Here is a 21,222-nt window from a genome sequence, read left to right as displayed (position 1 = left end):
AAGTCAGTTGCTAGGGACTGTTGGCTCGTCTGTCGCCAAGGTCACCTGTATATTTAAACCCCACTGTCTGACATACAGAATATAAATATTTGTCAAAGTCCACATCTTTCTCAGATCACTGCTGTGCTTATTGAAGGTACCAGTGGCGAAAGGCAGAATTGTAATAGGATTGTGTTCAAGTTTACCAGTTGTAAAGCGCCTTGTCCTATAAGAAGATGTTTTTTTCTCTTCTCATTAGGATGCTGCACAACAGGGCTGTAGAGCTAAGAATGGATTGCTTTGAATCAGAAAGCAGTTGCGAAGCAGAATCCAGGCCTGTGGCTTTACAATCTGATTTCTGAATGCCAAGCCACGAGGGGAACATCATGAGCCTATTAACATCATGCTAGGGGGTAAATAATGCAGACTTCAGAAGAAAAACATCTTTCTATCACTCCGTTTGGGAACAACCCTACTGATAAACAGAAGTGTTTTTTGATTTGTGGTTCCCGTTTTAGTCTTGGGAGGGCTATTGTGAATAATAAGTACAGTAAGTTTTTTACTTGGTAGAAATGAAGTGATCACGGTTTACTATTGAATTTTCACACTAATACACTGAGCCCTTTTCATAGGCTTTTAAGGAATGTTTTGTTCACAAATTTTTCAAAACAGTTTTTAAATATTTTGGTGTTCATCAAAGCTTTTCTCATATAGTAGCAGATGGTTAGGAGTTCATTGTCACTTTTCAAAGCACTGTTTAATCCAAGATAATGTTTATAAACACTTTTAAACTATGGCATAATTAATTTTTTTTTCCCTACTAAGATAAAAATGTTTATGTCCACATATCTCATTTAAAAATAGGTAACTTTGTCTATGAGTATGTGGCAAAATGGCTAGTGGAGAGGAACAGGTGTAGCGGTGATGCGATACAGGAGTGACAGGCAGACAACAGTTTCCAGGGAAAAGGTGCTTTTATTTATAATCCAGGTCTGGTGACCGTAAAATAATAAATCCCTGGCGATACACAACAATGTGTAAAGCGCGGGGATAACAAAACAGGGCACAGTCCAGAACAAAAATGAACCCACAGTCACCAGTCCTGGATGAGTGCAGACGTGAGGGTGCATGGTGAATACACGGATACGGTGGTGTGCAGGGGTGCTCCGGACTGTGCTGACCCTTTGCGACAGCTCCGGAGTAGTGCTCTAACTGTCTACAGTGAAACAAACACAACGGGTATATCACAAAAATACTGCGAGCTCCACTCTCGTTCCTTCTTCCTCCAAAAGTTCTACCCAAACGAAGGAAAAGATCAGCGTTACCCTGGCCCCTATATGTAATCCAGCATGATATCTAGGTAAACGGTTGCAGCTGCCTTATTATTTGCAGCTGCCTCTCGTTTACCTTTAAAATCAATACGGTCTTACAACAGAGCCTCGCTTCTTTCTAGGCTGACCCACTTCCCTGACCCGGAAACGAACTGTCAGGCCAGCCCTTCCAGATACTTCTCCTCTCGTTCTTTAGCGCCCTTACAGGTTGGGAGGAAGATTCATCACCAGAACTCATATTTCCGTCACAGAGTAGCAACACACATTTTGAGTACGGTCAAACAAATAATGCAGAACTAGTGTTTGCAATTACTTTTTTAATTCCTTGGCCTGCTTTGAAGAAATCTGCATTTTAAAAACATGTCATAAATCTAAAAGCCTATTCCATTAAAAATACATCTATAATTTAAATTATAAATGTAGGCTTTTCTGTAATGGATCATTTGAAATTACATTTCCATCATTTTTTCATATCTCTTCCTGACTGCTGAACTCTCTGGTGATATCTGTTTTGTTTTTTTCAGATAGAGTTAATATTTATAGTTGGTGACATCCATCCATTTTACATGTAGAGTCTGCAGTAAACTGTGCATTTAAAGTAATAACAGCTGACAAAATAATTCTGTAAATACGTTGTGTACTTCCACTCATGAAATAGGTCTCAAATATGCAGTTTTGAAAGAAACACATGTTCTGTGTATTTGTTTTGGTGACTTGGTATTTAGTTAAAGAAAGTTCTCAGCTTATTCTCAGGACATCTATTACACTTCCTGGATTATTTCACCTCAGTCGTGTCTTCTCGGTCAAAGCATGCTACTGGTTGAAAGCATGTCAGTCAATAGAGGAAGCAGTTGGTTGGTTATTAACAGGAAAGACGTTGTGAAGGGGTGGGGACAATTTCATCCTAAAGGTGACATGACCAAGAAATTGCACACTAACTGAGAGCATGGCTTGCAAACAAATATGTCTTTAACAGTGTGTCATACCAGATATCAAAATCCATGTTTTCTGCAACTTAAAATATGCTAAAATGACAGCTTATGCTATCTGGTGATACAGTTGTTTTGTTAGGTGAAGATAATTCTGTCTTTTGTGCTTGAATTAGTTTCAGAAATGTTTTACCCCAAGCAAGAGTGTAATCCCTTTTGGCAAGTGCTATGAAAGAGATTTGTTGTTCACATGTAAGAGAGATGGTGTGACATGTGGTAGATTTTTAAAGAAGGGAAGCCTACCCAGCTGGGGGATCTTTTTACAGCAGCACTAACACAAGGTAAAACACACCCATGCAGTATTTATCCTGTACAATGACTGCAGGTGGGGATATAATGAAGGTGTATCTACTTAAATCTGGGGATACACTAAGGAATACATCACTGTATCTCATTTTTATACTGATTAATGTAAGTTATGGTGAACACATTTTTCATAAAACTAGTAGGACTAATTTGTGTATAAGCCATTGTGTTGTATACATCTTACCAATAGACTTGTTTCAAGGGAATATTCTTCCACTACAAATGGAAAACATTCTATACTCTGTTTCAGGCATCAATGCTGTATTCATTATAGCTCAGGGCTATAACATACTAATTGTCTTTAGAGTATACCTTCCACTTCACTTTTATCAGCTTCTATATCAGACACTGGGCTCATTTCTGGAGGCAATATACTGTTAACCATGAGCCTGGTCCAGATCTGAAATATCACATCAATCTTAACTAATGTATTCTTCTTGTTGTTTGGAAATATTTTGTGTATCGGTTTCTATTTTACATCCTGGTGACTTTTTAAGTTAAGAGCACACCTACTGTCTCTATAGAGCTCTCAAACATGTCTTCTCTCTAAGTGCAGGTATTACACCAGAGTGTGTTAACCTGTTCCCATGCAACACTGTTTTATGTAGTATTCCTTACTGGTGTGTTTCTTACATCCACTAGGTTGTACAAGGGCAGGTTACTGGTTTCACTCTGATGAAAAAGTTATATTTATTGACACAAGATGTGTTTGAGAGCTCTATTCATGTCATAGAGGTGCTTTAAGATTCAGGGACAGTATCTGGGCAAATTATCATCTTGAAAATACCCATTATCATCATGATGCAAGTACAGCATTATAGGATGGACTTAATCTGCAACAATGCTTACGTACAGTAAACTACGGCATTCATTCAGGCTTTCAGAGTAATCAAGGTACACCTAGAGAACAAGTCCTACAATGACAAATCCAATCGAGTGGTGCCAAATGCAGGCAGACAAGTCCTAATAATAGCAATGTATCTGATCAAACCAAATGCAGGGATTTTGTGACAGGGTTTAAGCTGCTTCCATTAATGCTTTCCTTTTCTTTCTTAGGATTTGATGTTTACTTCACTTCACGGACTCTGGAGAACAACCGTAGAAATGTGTGGTTCGCCGAGTACTGGGAAGAAAATTTCAACTGCAAGCTAACAATGAGTGGCTCAAAGAAGGAAGACACAGATCGTAAATGCACAGGTAACTTTCTTAACTTCGAGGGACAGGCAGGCGTTGAAGTTTGAGCTCTGAAAAAAATAGGTATTGTCGGAAACAAATTGAAAAAATAAATGGATTTTTTTATCAGATTATGTAGACAATAGGAATGGAGGGAAATACACCCAGGAGTTGGACAGTTGCTTTTATTTGTCTTTTTTCAAAGCAGGATTTCAATTTTCAACTTACCATTGAAAAGTAAAGGCTGCCAGAAAGATTGGACTTTGACAATTTGATGAAGAAAATGGTCTTTCATTCCATCTTTTATTAGTAGAATCTTAATAAAAGGGAATGCTCTTAAAAAAAAAAAAAGGTTTTAGAAATTGAATGATGTTTCACTGGAAAGAAAGTAAAAACAGGAAAACTGTGCTTGCAGACTCTACCCCTTTTGCAAATTAAGACAAGATTGTATCTTGAACTGCTAAGAAATGAGAAAAGATCAATTGGTATAACGTTTGTGACAAGCATAAGCAAAATCTGTTCCCAATTTACATACTGGCTGTTGTAAGCACTGTAACTTTCTAGGTAATGGAGCCAAATAGACTTCTGCTGCACTTGGTAGCAGGAATATGCCTATTTGGCTCAGGTGGCACAAGTGTTCCCATTTGCATACTAGTTGTTGTAAGCCCATGAAGAAAAGAAAGTAGCTTTCTCTATATCCAGTATCTCAAAATGATCATTTGTACATGTTTTTGTTATTCATTCCTTAGCTTTAACAGAACTTAAATACATATAACCTCCTACTGCAGCAAGTAGTACTATGTATACCAATGTAATGATTTGGAATCTCAGCCCATTGAGTTAAATGAAAAAGCAAAGACTGGAAGTGAACCTCAAACCAAATGGTTCAGAGAGGACCATTCACCTGAAGAGCCAGCTTTGTTGTCAAGAGGCAATCATGGGTCTCATGCTGATGTCAGTATTATTAACTCATCAGTAGTAAATTGTACTTTCTCCCCACTTAATCAAAATCATTTAATCACTGATCTACTTGAATTAGTTCTTTATACGTTTTCTGTCATATTTCATAGGCAACAACAGAAAATGCTGTATTTCATTTAATGAAGCAATATCAATTTCATAATGTGATATCAATCGTGAGTATTTTTATTTTTTGTAGTTCTTGTTTGTTGCACATGTAAAGCTCAAATGCGTTCATATTTGATCACATTTGTTTCTCCAATATTCATTTTAGATATATCAGATTCGTAGTGTAAGAAAACAAGATCTTGTTATTGTTATATAATTAAATGCTAAGAATGTGCTGTGGAGGGGTGGAAGGTGACCTTTTGTATTTCCAGTAGTGCAATGATTCGGTTCTAGTACAAGTACTGTTAAATAACAATGGATTATTTGTTCAGCTGTCTCATGACAATATGAATGCAGTATTAATATGCATCCTATTAAAAACAACAACAACAACAACAACAAAAACACAATGTTTTCATTATTGTTATATATAATTTATATATGACTCCATATATTTATACAGCATTAAATTGTTACTGTACAGACTCTGGTGTGAACTTAAACGTATTCCTGCAAGATCTTTTTCAATATTACAGCATTTGTTTTGATATTTTTATTCACATGTATTTGTCATAAATCAGTCTTGAACTGATTGGTTACTGCCATTAAAATGTCTTTCTGTATCATTACAACATGTCGTGCTATCACAGGCCCCACCCACCCTAGCATAGGCACACAGCACCTAGCAACAGTAACCAATGTGTTTTGCTACGTAAGTCTCTAAAACAGCCAAAGCACGCTACTAGCATTCATGTTAACTAAAAAGACTTTCCTTTGCAATTCAGCTTTCAAATAGTCCAATAGCTGATGCAATTCCTAGTGCAAAATTACAAATAAGGTTGAAGTAGCGATAGTAACGGAATGTTAAAACAAACTCCAAGTAGTAGCAATACATAGCAGTAAAAATCCAGGGATCGTTGTGTGTCTACCTTACAGACCACTATCAGCAGTGCACACAGTGCTTATTGCACCCGGGGCTCTGCTTCCAATTACAGGTTAGTGTTATCTTAAAAGTGAGGAACTCCTTTTAAAGGGAATGCCTTTTTCTCCCTGTGGCAGAGCACAGCTCTGCTCTTTAGAAATTGGCAGGGATGGGGTTAAATTCCCCTACCTGTTTTGGTTCATTGTGTTCAGGTGGCTGGGGTTGATTAGATGATTAGTTTAATTAACGATCAATCAGTGCCCAGCCACCTGACATAAAAGGAGGCCTCTGCTTTTCATTTAGGAGGGGGGAGGTGAGGAAGCAGGTTTTGGTTTTGGTTTTGGTTTTGGTTTTGGTTTTGGTTTTGGTTTTGGTTTTGGTTTTGGTTTTGGTTTTGGTGATTTTTGAATGTTTTGAATCCAGTGAAGGCATTGCCCAGCCTGGAAACCTTTATTTTTGCGAGTGTATTTTTGCTTTATTTTGTTTATTTTGTGTTTAAATTGCTTTGTTTTGGCCCTTGTGCCCTTTCATTTTTGTGTTTATAATAAAATAGTTATTTTTTTGAACTCCAGACTGTCTCTGGGCCTCTATCCACTCACCAGCCTGCCACACTCCCCCAAAATTAAAAGTTTCTAGAAAGGAAAGCATCAGAAAAGAAGACACAGTTGAAGCGTGCAACATTTCTAACACTGCAATGTTACACCACATTCATCTCAAGCATTAATACAACAGAGATAATTACCTACATGTAACTTGGTAGAACTGCCATTAATTAGACTGAAACAGTGTGAACAGTGTTAAAGCAGACAGTACAATCAATCATACAATATATATATATATATATATATATATATATATATATATATATATATATATATATATATATATATATATATATATATATATATATATACACATACTTTTCAAGCATTTAAGAATCAAATGTCCAACTCAGTATAGAGAAACAAAAATAATAAAAAAGATTAATAAAAAAAAAACAACTTTAGTGCTTCATGGTGTTTTTTTATGAGCCAGTGAACTTGCATTGCAAACATAGCGGTGATGTAATACATTGCAGAAGCAGACTTTCAGACCCTTTATGTGCAATTGCCATGGCAACTCTGAAGCTAATGGCTTCTTCTTTGTATCTTCCTGGTACCCTATCAATTACTGTGCTGCAGGTCAGTTTCACTCCCATGTGCCAAAGAGGCCATAGGAGTAAAAAAAAGGGACTACGTGGCAATAGCAGAGTTGACTGTGTCAGGACTGATAGTTTCAACTACAAATCTTATCTTATAAGGAGCTTGGCTCCATTGACAATTATATTCTGTCAGTGTAGTGATGATAAGTGGGTGGTATTTAATAGGTTTGATTGTGATTTTGTAAAAACAATGGAAGACAAAATACAAACACACTGTCACAAAGACAGCCAGAGTGGGGGATGTCAGACCAGAAACAGGAACCAGGAAATAAATGACAGAGAGGTGGAGCTGGGTGGAGGTGAGCACTTGCTTGCGCTCAGCATTTAATGAAAGAACAGAACAGTAAATAAAAAGGCTATAACAAACAAAAACACACAGGACATGGCACATTCGCCAAAACAAAGAGATGAATAAAACAGACTACACAGACAAACACGGTGAGCAGATATTTTTAACGATTATTAATATTACTATTATTATTACCTCCGTCTCCAGTCCCGTTCTCCACTCACCGAACACACAACCCTGAGTGAGTGAAAACATGCTGCTTTTATGCAGCTGTACCGAGACTCGATTGCTAATCAATCATTCAGTTGGAGTCACGGTACAACTGCATGTGAATTAATAAAGTGCAATTCCCCATGCTCACATATTATTACTTTTTACTTGCACGTGAAGTGCTGTGCAATCCTCCTGCCTAAATACAAATATACATTTTAAACACTTGTGTTACACAGACCCGTTTATATCCCGTGTACCAATGAATACACCAACATTAACACACACAAACATACAACACAAAATACACACAGGGGCAGGCACTTTGCCACATATACCCCCCTTTGTGCAAAGCACACATGGCCTCAATGGCCACCTCCCCCCTTAAAATCCCAAAAGTCTCACTCAAAGTCCTGGGCCAAGAACAGGGACTTTAAGGGACTGATTGGCAGCAATGTTGCCAGTAGCCAGGCTGCTACGGGCCATGCTGTTAGCAGACGTGCTGAGAGTGGGGCGAATCTCTCCTCCCGCTGTACCACTGGCAGCGGAAATGCTGCCAATGGTGCGGCTGTCAGCAGACGTTCGGATAGCTCCCAGACTGACTCCTTCAGCCGGGGAAAGACCAGCAGCGGAAAAGTTGCTGGGGTTGGTGGTCTCCAGACCTCCCCCAAGATCTCCGGCAGCGAAACTGCTGCGGGGGAAGGTGGTCTCCTGACCTCTCCCCCCTTTATAGCCGGCAGCTCCCTCTGGGGGGACTCCAGCCCCCAGAACTCCTGCAGCGAAATTGCTGCGGGGAAAGGTGGTCTCCTGACCTCTCCCCCCTTTTTCATAGCTGGCAGCTCCCTCTGGTGGGGCTCCGGCCACACTGACCCCTGCGGCCAAGCAGAGCTGACTGCAACCCCTGGCAAAGCAGTTCCAGTGTACCCCAGGCGATGCAGATCGGCTTGCAACCCCAGGCGATGTGGAACAACATATAACACAAAATACACACAGGGGTGGGCACTTTGCCACACACACTAACAGGATTACCACCAACAGAACCATCTTGAGAAGTGTATTGTGGGCGGACATTTGTCTCATTTGTATCATGTTTGCGCAGGCATTAACATCAAATAAATTTTTTTTAAAAAGTTAGAAACCAGTTATTTTTCAATGTTATTTATATTAAAAGTACAAATGTATGTTTCAAAACATCGGTCAGAGGTGGGATAATTCACTCGTATACAGGCAGAATTAGTGGCTGCAGTTATTAGTTAATGAAATATGTAATCAGATTACAGAAATGTATTAGTAACACATTACACCCCAACACTGCATGAATGGTCCTATTCACAAATAATGACTGCATTTCATGATTCAAATGTAATTTCTTTGTCTTTTTGATTAATTAAATAATAATTGACATCCATGGAACTGGTCTAGAATTAAAGAAGCCAAAAGTATATTCCGTGCATACATATTTTTCTTTAAGCAAAACAGACCTATGGTGTGAGTTTGAGTTTTGTGAAATAGACCCAATTAGTAGATGCACTTTTCTGTATCTACCACCAGCCCAAATAAACATAGCCCCTTAACTTACACCATATGCTAAAAGAGAAAAAATTGCCTTGAGGTCCAAGGACAAAATACATGCGCTTACTTAATTTCAGGCAAATATTTTTGTCATTGTTATTCTTTCTGTTGTAAATATGTATTCTTAGCTGTGGAATAATCGTAGCCCTTCATAGCATAAGATAATATCATCTATCCAGCTATCTATCTTAAAAATATCATTGTGTCTTTTAGATTTGTGAATGATAAAGACCTGTAGCTTTGAGGCATTCTGGCTCAGTGCTCAGATTATTCCCACAGGAGTGCTATGTTTTTGTCTAGTTTTACTTGATTTTGATTTCCCTGCAATACTGTGTAAGTTTTTTTGAGGGCTTGAAGCTGCTGCTTTTTGATTCCTAGATTGATGCTGAAAAGACTAGTGAGCTAGCCAGTCTGTAAAGTTATGAGCCACACTACTTAGTCTAGTATAGCATATCGTAAAAAAAAACAAAAAAAAAACTGTACTTTTAAAAATGAAGGGGAGAACTGTGTGTACATATTTTTCTTCACAAGAAAGTACTGGTCTACAGACCGCGTGTGTGTGTGTGTGTGTGTGTGTGTGTGTGTGTGTGTGTGTGTGTGTGTGTGTGTGTGTGTGTGTGTGTGTGTGTGTGTGTAAGCAGGGAAGTGGTAAGCTTGCCTCAGCTGGGATTGATTGATATCCAGGTAGGCAGGGACTTGAAAGCCTGGACAGAGCTGAGACAAGCTGCTGTGTGAGAGTGCAAGACTGTTTGTTGCTTTTGGTGTTGCCCAGGCAAACAGGGACCAGGAATAATCATCCCAATAAACCATGGATTCAAATACCTGCATATTATGTGTGTCTCCTTCCTTCATTTTCCACCATACGCTACAATATTAATTTGGCCATTGTAAATCATTTTGGGTACAAAAATGCCAATATTCATTAAGGTGAAATACAAATTCCGCAGTCTCCAATTATGGACCCCGACAACTGTGTTAGAATGGGGTAGCACTGTATATCAAAGTGTAATAAGGCATAGTGAAAGCCACAGAGAGTGGTGTGGTAAAGTATGTTAAAAAAGTATGGTGTTTTACTTTATTAATAAAACCAACAAACATGTATCATAGTGCCTGTTTTTTAATATGTTTTTTTTTTTTTTTCATCTAAGTTGTATGTCACACTTCAGGGTATTACATATATTAAAAATCTGCTTATACAATTGATGGACCTTGTTAAAAACAATTGTTTTACATGATTAATAGTATCAGAATCTGTGGGCAATTGGAGGTGGTCTGTATGTCTGGTTATTACACTTACATTTGTACCATTGGGATATTAAAAACATTCTTTAGTACAAGTTATGGAAGGTGTTTGAGTCTGTAGTGTATTGAGGCACTGGAGACTGAGGTACTGATTCACTGAGGCTAATTAAAAATATTGTTATGACTAGGTTAAGATTCTTGGTACAGTACTTGGCTTGCCTCATTATTATGGGTCAGTAGGAAATGGTACTCTCATACATTCACCAGCTGTGGGCGTTTTGTCAAAGGTGGGGTCTTTCTTTTTATAAAGTAAGTCTCTGGACTTGTGGATGTTCATATTCTGAAATAATTTTGCATTCATCTTTTGAAAAGATGCTTTTTTTCCTGTGAGTGACACAAAGCTTAGAAACAATGGTAGGCAGCTTGATTAAAAAGGAAGATGCTAGCCCCAGGCAATGTTCTGAGCTCTGAGACATTATACACACCATGTTTTTCAGTACGAACAGGGGCAGAGAAGAAAAAAAGGGAACAAATGTCCTCCTTGCTTTCAGTGTGCTTCACTACAGATGTATATGCATTTCCCACCTTACACTACAGACATTGGTTAAATGGTGACAACCTCTGAATCCAAATGAAATCATTTGGGTGGGTTGGCTCAACAAAGCCCACAAAGGTGTCTGCTGACAGGTCTGTGCTGTAATGAAACTGAACACAGCTGTTATCTGTGAATGTGAGTTGATTTTTGTAGCAGAAGTGTCTTTAGGATTTGAGAGGGTTATCAGAAAAGGCAGAAAAATCAATAAAAACCTTAATGGGGGTACTATCTTGACACAATGTGGAAGAAAAGCGATTGTTCTGGCATTCTGTAGCAGCTGCTGTATGTGGTAGAGAATGTATTGCAGTGCACTGCCTGCAGGTGAGACCAGTGTGGTCCCAATTTCCTGTTATCTAGCCTTGCCCCTTTTAATGTTTCATTTTTACGGCACACAAAATCTCCTGCTAAATCACTTAATGTCTTAGAGTACATATTTGATTAGGGCTCATGGAACGCCATGAACCCTGTGTATTATAGAACAGGTAAAGCCACTTTCAGTGTAGAAGTCATTTCTGACCAGCTGAGCTGTGGTTGAGTGCGGCGAGGATATTATCCAAAGACAACAATAGGAAAGCATCAAGTATAATTGACACCTGTTTCATTTGCTGTGGTTTTCCCCTAGCTTAGATATCTCCACTCCGGCCACATTTTGTCAGCTGCTGGTCAGGAGCAAATAATACATGGAAAATGATTGCATTAGTAGCAAAGCCTGTGCAACCTATTGCACAATTAACACGTTTCATAATGTTTCAATAAAGAGCAGCTGAAAAGTAAGTGTTGAAAAGGAACAAACCTACTTATATCATAGCATATTAATACTGGTATAACCTGAGAAAATGTACCCTGTGCTACCCCTTGAGCATACTCCAATGTTAGCCACGGTTTAACATCTGCATTTTTATATTAATATTTTCCATAAATCAAACATTTAGTAATAAAATCAACAGTTGTATATCCAAGCTCTTGCTCCTTTATACTATTTATTATCTTCAGCTAGTACCACATAGCACACAATTTTACTTATATCTAGAGAATTACTTACCCATTTGTGAAAACTAGCTATGGACATTCTTTAATACTTAATTATTGATAGTGTCAGAATCTGGAGTAAATTTGAGGCTTTCTGTCTGTATGTCACAATTTCTGCATGCATCTATATCTCTGAAACTTTAAGTGCATTTAAGCCCCTACCAAACCAAACACACCAGGCTAGGATCAAGACCATAACAAGTACATTTATAGCCAGACTATGCAAATACAATGCAAGGATCAAGGATTTCATACATGCCATGCACAAAGCATTCAGAATCCTTGCAGTGATTTTTTATAATCTTGAATTTTGGATATACTTTGTCTGGTCAATGCATTTATTGCCTCATCCAAGCATGCGTGCAATCCTACCTTATCCTTGTATCATCACTGCCTAGTTCTTGCTTTGCATTTATGGTTGGGCATGTCTGACTTGATCCCAGCTTGATCCTTGCATTTTTTTGGTACGGGAGTACATACAATACTTCACCACAAAATAATCAATATCAGAATCTAAGGGAATCTGTGTGTCTGGGCGTCAAAACTAAATTCTGCATTAATGTGCATATGGCTAATGTACACAGAACAAAAATATAAACGCAACATGCAACAATTTCAAAGATTTTACAAAATCACAATGACCTGTTTGAGAAACACAGCGCGGCACAGAGACTGCAATGACCATCTTCTTGCTTTAGATACTGGTTCATATTCTATACATTTACTTTCAGATCTTTCAGGGCCTTTGACATTGTGGACCATTAGAGCACCTGGAGCCCCATGTTAGGACTATCTGGCACAGCCCTACCATGGTTGAGTCCTGTTTCACTCAGTGGCACCAGTTTCTAATTGGGTACTTTCTCCTCCAGTTGTATGGAGGTGTGTTGTGGTGTGCCTCAGGGCTCCATTTTGTAATTGGTTCTTTCTCCTCCAGTTGTACGGAGGTGGGTCTTCTGTCTGTGTATGTAGCATTCATTTTTATGCAGATGACACGCAGATATGCAGATGACACTCACACACATACGTACACTGATGCAGCACTCTCTATGCTGTCCCATTGTCATTCTGAGGTGCAGACCCTAATGTCTCAGAATTCCGGTTGTATTTTTTGTTTCAATCACCGTCTTTTGGTTTTTGCCTCAAATAGGAATCCGGGAGTTGTTGTCGATCTTGCTTTGACTTTTGAGGACCATTTACATTCAATTAATGAGATTTATTTTTGGCACCTAAGAAATATAGTTAAGTTCAGGTCAATGCTGTCCCAGGCTCTAGGGTTGTTGTCATCTCTTTGTTTACTGGTTTCCCTGATGCTTCTTTCAACAGATTGCAGCTAATACAAAGTGCCGCAGCAAGAACACTTATGCAAACTAAGTCTATTTGCTGTATTTCCCCAGCAGTGCATTGACTTCAAAACACTGTTTCTCACTTACCAGGCTATTCATGGTTTTGGTGCCTGCCTATTTGTGTGTGTGTTACTTATTCCGTATAAACCAGCTCATACTCTGAGATCAGCAAATGAGTGATTGAAAACCTGTGGTGCAAGTGCTTTTAGTTTTTGAGCTCCTTCACTTTGGAAATCAGTCTGTCAGTATTTTTAATCTAGCTCAAAGCATATTTCTTTGATTTGGTCTTTTACTAGCAAGCAATTTGGAGCTCTTTTGGCTTGGTGTCTATTTTTTGTAAAGCACCCTGGGATGCTTGAGCATGAAGGATGTTATATGAATGTCATTTTATGGTATTGTATGGTATGGTACAATATGGCCAGATCTACTCTCCTGGCACGTGCCCATTATCTGCCAGCTGTAGAGCGCTCCCATAAGCCTTTGGAGTCGCTGCTCAATTAAAGGGGTAACAGTAATATACCCACACAGTTAAGCCAGTCTTAGAGGGTGATAGCAAAATATAATTTGTTAGAGATTGTCTCCTTTCTTTTGAAAAGGGACCATCCTTGGTCCTGTAGAATACAATGAAGTCTGCCATCATGGAGAATACACAATTCTAAATGATTACATGATATGACCATGCATCCAAAAAGTCTTATTAAGGGAATGGTGCATTAATGCAACAGATGAAGTATCAAAAGTGTGGCTGCAAACCACAGTACACGGGGGAATTCACCCTTGTGCTGTTAATAATTCATCCTGACACTGTAACAGTGGCTAAGGTGTTAAAAACTAATGCAGGCAATTCATATTCAATAAAGTGTGTCTTTTGTGCACAGGATATGCCGGGCAAATGTCTGCTTGCCTGTGAGGACAGTAAGGTTTGTTTCTGAGGTTTTTGCTTGTTATGTGTGATTCTTTGCTTTAGTAGGCCTCCCACTTAACGAGACACTAGGAAGTGATATTTATGTGAGCTGTCTCCCTGTGTTTCATTTATCCTACGGAAAGGATTGTCTTTGCCCAAGTGTTAAGGGATAATGGACTGAATTATCTATTTACCTGTCTCTTTGAAGGGCCCTGCTGTGAATTAGTCGTGTGTGTGTTAGGAAACCCACTGTTATATAAGTGACACAATGTATGATCATATGCAGTGCATGTGGGGTCATGCATATTGCCTCCCCTTACATTTTCATCCTTTCTTATTGAAATTAACCTACACAGTATTATTACTTTGTCTACTATTGTAATTAATGTTCTACCAATAGTCTCTAAATTTCAACTGTTTTTAATTTTTTCACAATCAGTATTGGACTAGTTTACTAAACATAATGGGTTTCTACATGTTTTTATATATATATGTGTGTGTGTGTGTGTGTGTGTGTGTGTGTGTGTGTGTGTGTGTGTGTGTGTGTGTGTGTGTGTACACGTATTAAATTCAGTTTGGACGTGGCGCTGTAAAGAAAATTTAATTTTAAATTGATCAAAATGACTGCAGCCCTTAAACAAGGGCAGCCTTTATTAATAATACTATGCTTTACAAATGCTGCAATGTTTTATTACATGATTTAAGGCATTTTAGAAGCGCCGCCATGAGAGGCCCTAACCTGCAGCACTATACTCTTTTGGGTTTTTGGGGCTTGAATACAGTATATTTACTGACAGTTAACGAGAGCCCATTAGGTGGCAGTTGGAAGGTCACGGGAATACTGTACCAGCGAATCAGGAGTGTTTATTGGTTGTTGAGGGGCAGAAACAATGCTGGTATTGCAGTTAAAGGCAGCCTCTATTATAAAGTTGATGTATGACTGCGGCATCAATACGACGGCGTCTTTAATTCGAGGGCGGCGTCAAATTGAAGTGAATTGAAGTAATATGATATATATAATTCACACTTTTTTGTCCACCACAATCCCTTGAAACAAACCAATTTAGCATGTTTAGGGTGAACTTGAAGTCCTAATAAAGTGGCCATAAGAAAGTGGCGATGCAATGTATATTCAGGCCCTTAAAAGTTAATATGATTGGAAAGACATGAATAAAACATGTGACTATTTTGTTGCAACACAAACACATTAAGAATTCATGCATAATAATGTTCGGTGATTAACATTTTCTGAAACAGCTCTGCTTCTATTACTCTTCCCACATTCTTCTATTCATAATAATTACATGGTGTATTTATCTGTGTGAAAGCAGGGGGGAATCAGTTCTATTTCCGTTGAAAAGATTAGAAAAAAAACAGCCCTGAAGATAAAGACATTGAGTGGTTTAAAAGTTTTACTGTGGCGCACGCACACACACACACACACACACACACACACACACACACACACACACACACACACACACACACACACATATATATATATATATATATATATATATATATATATATATATATATATATATATATATATATATATATATATATATATAATCAGGGGACACTGTGTGAACAGAATTTATTACCTTTCTCAAGTATATGAAGACTTCAGTGCAATGTTATCTTGTCTTATGCAGTAAAGGATTTAAATGGTAAACTTCGGTTTCAAAATAGTGGGACTTACTACTTTCATTATTAACTCTCTACTGTGCTGTGTGTTTCAACTCTAGATGTCATATTCTAATGCTTATTATTTTCATAGTGAACAATGAAAGGTGCCTTTTTTGAGTTATCCGTGTTGTATGCAAAGTATTTAGCGAAGTCAAACTTGTTAATACTGTGTTAGAAATATAGTGTCTTATAAGGGAAGCCAGTTCAAAAACCTGCCTTTTTTAAAGTGCTAGTTTAATGGGGATTTGTACCTTTCACCAACTACCTGCAACAAATTTGCTTCATACAAATTTTTCTTGTAATTCAAATAGAATACATGATTGTGACAGAGATTCAATGATTCTTAGTGTTAGATCTCCCTCCCGACCTGAGAGGGTGCTGTGTAAAGGAAACAGAGTATCCTGGACTGGATGGCCCAAAATTAATTCCCAAGGTTAGGTGGAAGTCAGCCGTCTAGAAAGGGGGTGGAGCTATGGTACACTAAGTCATCGACCCGGAAGGGAAACGATGTGGCATCCACGGATTGGAGGAGTAGTCATGCTCATTAACCAAGGGTGTCATGGTTAATGGTATTTAAGGGGACGTAGTGATGTGATCTGTTCCTTTGCTATGGTTAATGCTAGACCGAAAGGAGAATTGTATTGTGAACCATGAGTGTTTTGTTTGTTTTGTTTGTCGTGTCTATATTGTACTTGTTTGTTATTTATCACTGCACTTTGTAACACACTTTGTATTTTCAGTATGAGCACTAGAGCACACACTGTGTGTGTGTGTGTGTGTGTGTTTATGTTTGTGTTTCGTGTGGGTGTTAAAGAATGGAACCATTATTATTTCAGGACCAACCCATGGATTAAGACAAAGCAATTGACGCTGATGTATTGCCTGCTAACATTGTTATTATTTACTGCTGTTTCGCCATAAGGAAATTGGATTACAAAATAAAACACCATTGCACATGGGTTACACTATGTAACACAATTTTTGTTCCTGGGTAGTAAGTGTTATTTCCTAATTGCTTAGGCCTCAAAAGTATAGAAAATTGCTATTATTCCCCACAAACTTTGCTTTTGTGACCAGGACAGTGATATTTTGAAATTTACCTATCTCCAATGAGAAAACAATCTTTTCGTTCACATAAAGTCAGAAAAAAACAACATATGAATCCAACTTAACATGTATTTATACTAAAGTAATACAAAAATGACTACAAAAGATTTAGAAGTGAGTAGTTTTTCGGGATTTACGATTATACTGTAAATCACTTTCACAAATCAGCCCCCAAATGTAGTCTCCCATCATGTTCTCGTTATACTGTCCTTGGTAGCGGCGTTCAAAGTCCAGTATATCCTGGTGGAAGCTCTCACCTTGCTCCTCCGAGTATGCTCCCGTGTTCTCCTTGAATTTATCAACATGAGCATCATGGATATGGACTTTGAGGGACATCCTACAGCCCATTGTGCCGTAGTTCTTCACCAGAGTCTCAACCAGCTCCACATAGTTTTCGGCCTTGTGATTGCCCAGGAAGCCCCGAACCACTGTGACAAAGCTGTTCCAAGCCGCTTTCTCCTTACTAGTGAGCTTCTTGGGGAATTCATTGCACTCCAGGATCTTCTTTATCTGTGGTCCGACGAAGACACCGGCTTTGACCTTTGCCTCAGACAGCTTAGCGAATAAGTCTTGAAGGTACTTGAAGGCTGCCGACTCCTTATCTAGAGCACTGACAACTTGTTTTTCATAAGGCCCAATTTGATGTGCAGTAGTGGCATCAGCACCTTCCAGGGGTCCACCAGTGGCTCCCACTTGACGTTGTTCCTCCCCACAGAGAACTTGGTCCGCTGTGGCCAGTCCCGCCTGTGGTAGTGCTCCTTGGTGTCCCTGCTGTCCCAAAGGCAAAAATAGCAGGGAAACTTGATAAAACCGCCTTGGAGACCCATCAGGAATGCCACCATTGCAGCCTCTTGATGCCATCTCAGAAAAATGCAGATATGTATCCACTTAGGCAGCTGGAACTAAACTGAACTGGTGGGCTTAAGGCCCCTGTATTTATACTACTATTTATATTACTGGAATGTTCTAGAAAGTTCTAGAAGTTACTCCAAGTTTACTCAGCACTGAATCTATCTGGAATGTTCTGGAAAATAGGTACATTTCAAAATATCACTGTCCTGGTCACAAAAGCAAAGTTTGTGGGGAATAATAGCCATTTTCTATACTTTTGAGGCATAAGCAATTAGGAAATAACACTTACTACCCAGGAACCAAACACTGTTAGCCACTAAAATGATACATGCTTATTATGCCACATATTGTGCACACTATAAAAAATGTTACTTGTATTTCCCTTTTAAAATAGATACTTTATATAAGCAAAGTAAAAATATATTAAACGCTAAACTTTCATTTTTAAATATAATTGTTGAAAGTGTTGTTATTTATTTATTTATTTATTTATTTATTTTACTTTAGAGCATTTCATTCATTTCAAATGATACAGTTAAGTGATTTATACCAGAACTGATTTAGGATTAACACTATTTGCTTTCTTGTGTGTTTTTTGGATGGTCTTTAATGCTTAGTTTAGCTTGGCATGTGGAAGCTATGTTGCGTATTTTTTTTACCAATGTGTGGAGTCTCAGAGAATTAGTATTGCATATATTTTCAATTAGATAAACTGGCAGAAATAGAAATTAGATTTTGAATATGAGATCTTTAATCTGATGGTGACATACACACGTGACGGAAAGTTTGGCAGGGCTCCGGCACTATACAATGTAACACTACACCACTGACAACTATGTTGTAAATGTATAGTTTGTCATGGATTTCTCATTCTTATCCTGCTCTGTGAGCAGACCTTGCTTTAATACGCCTTTCTCTATCTCTATCTCTAGCACAAGCTTTTTCACACTTCTTTAATTGTTAAAAAGCCACTGCTAATTCTACAGTTTCTGTCTGTAATGTCACAGTGTTCTATGACAAATAATACACACCAAGGTTGTAATTCTTTCTCGGGTTTCTGGTGACATTGATAAACCACTTGAGTTAGCGCTCTCCTGATTTATATGTCACCAGAAACCCCTCAATAGAATTATAGGCTTATTATGCACAGCTGGGTGTGCATTATTCCTTATATTATCCCATGCAGGGGTCATTGTGGAGGCGGTCGTACGTATGTCATACTGTTTCCATATATCTGGAAAACTGCTTTCCTAACTGTGGCAAAGTGTTTGATTGTGTACAGGTGCAGGACTGATGCAGTGCGTAATTAACAGACAGAGAGTTGTAATCCAGTTCGAAAGGTTTTTTTTTTTTAAATTATAATCCTGGTCTGGTGACCAAACAGTAACTCCACGCAATACACAACAATGTGTAATGCACTGGAATAAACAAACAGGTTGGAGTCCCAAATAATTAACACACATATCTTTCCCACAATGTGCAAACACGGTCACCAGTCCTGGATGTGTGCTGTAGTGCTCTTGGTGGGTGATACACGTTTATGCGTGTATAGGAGAGTATAGCTTTGTTTAGTACAATTCATATTGCCAGGACAATTCTGTACTTGATTTATTCCTTACCACAGTTCAGCCTAATGTCAAAGCACAATGCAGATTTGTTATATTCTAATAAATAGTTTGCCTTGCATAATTTTGAATTACATACCACTTCATTTATAAGCCATCAGTAGCAAAAGAAAATGTAAATTCAATGATCTTATCAATAATCAGTTACAGTTTTAGGGATGCAGTGAAGAACTAGGACAACCCATAGTGCAGAAGTACCAGAAGCAAGCTTATGGTTTAGATTTTATGTGCAGGAGTTTATACGGTATTAGGATGTATTGTCATGTTATATTCCAACAAGCACAGTGCTCCTACTTTTAAGTTGCCAGGTAACGATCCGTTCAGAAAGCATGACGTTTTAAAGTGGCAACCCTCAGTATATTGCAGGATTGGAAGGTACTATATAACTACTGACTGGAGTTTAGGCTTCTAGTGGAAAACTATTGAAAAAGTGACCAGTGGACAGGCGCTATTGTGAACTGATGCCAACCCAAAGTAAAGAGATCATTATCTCCTGTATTAAACTCTTATTACAAATTATTGATCCATACACATCAGTGCTGCCGTGACTAGTCCACCATTGTGTTTATTGACTGCTCAGCTATAGATTAGGACACAGGTTTTAATATAAGGGTTCGATAATGTATATTCCAACTAAATGTTCACGTTTCTTGTTATTTGCATTGCTCCAGTACGGTGCTATTATCATTTTACTCTAAATGTGTTTTTACCTGGCTTTGCGCTTGCTTGGATAATCTAATTGTCAGGAATTTAAACAAATGCTTTTATGTGCTGCCATTTTATGATGTTTGCAGATCACTAGTTGGCGCTGGTTCTTACTTTTATAAAGATACTTTGGTTGCTCAAGCCTGTTGCAGATATCAGTGGCAGGCTCAGAGAATCGAAGAGCAGCTTCTGAACTCCTGAACTTCACTTTAACACAAACTTAGCAAAACATAAAACACAGTATTCAAGTAATTGTAATAAAGCACTCAGCAGAACTACAAATACCATAGGGTGTGGCGGAGTGGCCGACCCCTATATATATATGTGTGTGTGTGTGTGTGTGTGTGTGTGTGTGTGTGTGTGTGTGTGTGTGTGTGTGTGTGTGTGTGTGTATATATGTGTGTGTGTGTGTGCGCTGTTTTATTATTTGTCTTATTATTTGCGGCACAGATGTGAAGCCACCGCCATTATTTGTTATTGTTTTGTATTTTTTATTTTAAAACCTTGTGAGGATGCGTGACTGATCAGCTACTGATTATTAAACTAGCTGACAGTTACGCATCCTTATTAATCTCATGCAGACCTTGGCCGAGGGATAATCGGCCAGACCCCTCAGCTAGAATATAAAAGCCTGCAGCTGGCTGCGCTCAAGGTTGTCAGAGGAGAGACGTAAGTCTGTAGTAAACACTGGCTATATGTGCTGGCTAAAAAACACGATACTTGTTTTGTTTGTTTGCTATTTGTTTGGCCAGCACGCCTTTTGTTTTGTGGTGTTTTGTTTAAATCTTTATTTTTTTTGGTTAAATAAAATGCTGAGCACCGTAGCGTTGCAGTTTTGCATCGCCATTAAATGTTTGGAGTCTGTTTCTGGTCTGACTTTAATAATAATAATAATAATAATAATAATAATAATAATAATAAATAATAATAATATGAATAACAGTAATCTGTTTCTTTTAATGGGCTTTTTATTTAACTGGGATTAGCTCTGGTAAGCCAGCAATGTTAGCATGCACTCCATGCTTCAAGCTTTAACCTTATTTTGCAATGTCATTCTTCCTCAAATGAAACATGATGTGAATAACTTGTGA

At 38.3% G+C, this 21,222-nt stretch overlaps 1 protein-coding gene across 1 annotated transcript in view; it reads left to right on the top strand.

Moving 5' to 3' along the window:
• LOC121297749 (metabotropic glutamate receptor 7) overlaps positions 1 to 21,222 on the top strand; it is a 171,666-nt gene that overhangs the window by 77,835 nt on the left and 72,609 nt on the right. Inside the window, exon 4 of the mRNA XM_041224222.1 lies at positions 3,662 to 3,802. Within this exon, the coding sequence (XP_041080156.1) occupies positions 3,662 to 3,802 (141 nt within the window). The remainder of the gene's footprint in view (positions 1 to 3,661; positions 3,803 to 21,222) is intronic.

This window comes from Polyodon spathula, chromosome 23 (genome assembly GCF_017654505.1).
Source record: "Polyodon spathula isolate WHYD16114869_AA chromosome 23, ASM1765450v1, whole genome shotgun sequence".
Classification (NCBI taxonomy): Eukaryota; Metazoa; Chordata; class Actinopteri; order Acipenseriformes; family Polyodontidae; genus Polyodon; species Polyodon spathula.
Note: the sequence above shows the minus strand (reverse complement) of the source record. Positions and strands in the feature narration are given on the sequence as shown.